This window comes from Serpula lacrymans (assembly GCF_000218685.1).
Source record: "Serpula lacrymans var. lacrymans S7.9 unplaced genomic scaffold SERLAscaffold_7, whole genome shotgun sequence".
NCBI classification, from domain to species: domain Eukaryota; kingdom Fungi; phylum Basidiomycota; class Agaricomycetes; order Boletales; family Serpulaceae; genus Serpula; species Serpula lacrymans.
Genome location: NW_006763296.1, coordinates 1,255,875 through 1,257,758, shown reverse-complemented (window position 1 = coordinate 1,257,758; position 1,884 = coordinate 1,255,875). Strand labels below are relative to the sequence as shown.

The 1,884-nt window shown below is 45.8% G+C and overlaps 1 protein-coding gene across 1 annotated transcript; it reads right to left on the bottom strand.

Annotated features, from left to right (window-relative positions):
- Nucleotide 1: 1 nt before the first annotated feature.
- Nucleotides 2-475, bottom strand: SERLADRAFT_349075 (uncharacterized protein; the record flags this gene model as incomplete). The annotated part of the gene is made up of 1 exon (XM_007318557.1): nt 2-475. A coding segment is annotated over one exon (474 nt), but the record flags the coding sequence as incomplete, so codon positions are not given.
- Nucleotides 476-1,884: the final 1,409 nt, after the last annotated feature.

The following is a 1,884-nucleotide window of genomic DNA, read 5'->3' as shown; positions in this document are numbered from 1 at the left end:
CCCTAATCATGGCCATACATGTCAGTTCATCGTCCAATTCAGCCAATTTAAAGCCTGTAGGACGAAGATTTTGAATCTGATGCATGCCTTCGTCAATCCTGGTCATGAGAGACTGCAGGGACTCGTCCTCCTTCTTTCTGATAGAGAAGAAGTCGTCATAGGCGTTAAATCTCGTCCCAGGCTTCTTAGAGACGTGCACAATGGCCAGTTTCTCCCAGATCTTGACAGGATCATCAATGATGCCATCAAGATGGATGCGCTGCTCTTTGGTGACATTGAGGTATAATGCACCAGCAGCCTTTTCAGCTCTCAACTCCCATTTCTCTATTGCTTCAGCGTCAGTCCCAGGACACTTTTCAGCACCAGAGACAAGCCTCCACAGTCCCTTGGTCATCAACCAAGCTTGCATTTCACCACTCCACTGGGGGTAGTTAGTGCCAGACAAGGGATGGAACTTGGGATCAGAGTCAGACATGATGGGTGTTGTATAAGACGATAGAGCAAAGATAAATGATGTAGGAGACGGCTATAGGCGATGAAACAGTGGCAAAGACAATGGGTAACAGTAGGAGGTGAGCAGATAAGATGGTGAGGCGGTAGAGAGAGGATATGGAGAGGGTCAGAAAGCGCAAGGATAGGTCCAAATAGGGTCCAAAAAGCGTCCAAAAGCGATCCAGGAGGGTGCTAAGGCTTCCTAGTGCTGCTACAGGGTTACGCCTGTGTTCCCCTTTCAATACCACACTGATATTAACAGAGAAATCGCCTCGAGACAGTGTTGGTTAATAGGGCTTGTATATGAGTCAACAAAGTGACTTAAGCTCCCCAAACACCGCAGACTGAGAGAGGCTCTAGGCAACAGCAAACTGAGGCAATGCAAGCGAGCTTCACAGTCTATAGGCTTGTTCTATCTGATAATGGACAGAGTAGAGAAGATTGGAGCTTTATGCACACACCAGATATGCCAAAAAGCGAAAAATAGGGCAAAAAGTCGAAAATGATGCAGAGACAGATAGGATGGATGGATTGCCCCCTAATCAGAGGTATATGGAACATTTATATAGAGCAATAGATGGCCCAAATATCACAACAAGTGAAGCACAGGATGTGGAGATATGCAATAGGGGTGCAATAGGGGTGAAAGTGCCAAAAATGCGAACTTCACAGAGGGTGATGGAGTGGATGGATTGTCCCCAAATTGAGGGTGTAGAGTGCGATAGTATAGGGTACTAGATGGCTCAAATAGGGCCAAGATCCGAGCACAGGATGTGGAGATATGGAGTAGGGGGCCAAAAGGTGATCAAATGATGATGAAGGCTCACAGAAAGATCCAGCTCAAATCCAACCGCTCTGACAGGTCTCCTAGGGTTATTTAGGGCGTAGAAGATGATGGTAGAAGTTTGGGGACGATCAGATAAGGATTGGATGAGATATGATGCAGATAAGACCAAAAAAGCGTCCAAAATGGGGGTAACTTGCAACAAGGAGTTGTTGTTGGAGATCAGGATGAGATCAGAGTAATCTGAGGTGATGGATGGGATAATAGGAGTCCCAGAAGACGATGGTTACGATGGATAAGCAGTAGGACGCTTGGATGGTGAGATATGAGGTCAGGAAGATGGCTAGAGCACAGGGCTCATAACCTATTGAGAACAAAGCTTGAAGGAAGTGTCTAGCCACTTGCTGAGAGCAATCAGGGACTGGAAACTAGAGTCCAATGTGAGTAACTATATTATTAGAGAGTATGACAGGTATACAGTACCTAGAGTCCAATGTGAGTAACTAGAGAATAGGAAGCATTGGACTCTGCAGTACTGTCCGATGTTTTGTAAACAAAGGTAAACAAAGGAGCCACAAAGGCGGAATAATAGAGAACACAATGAATAC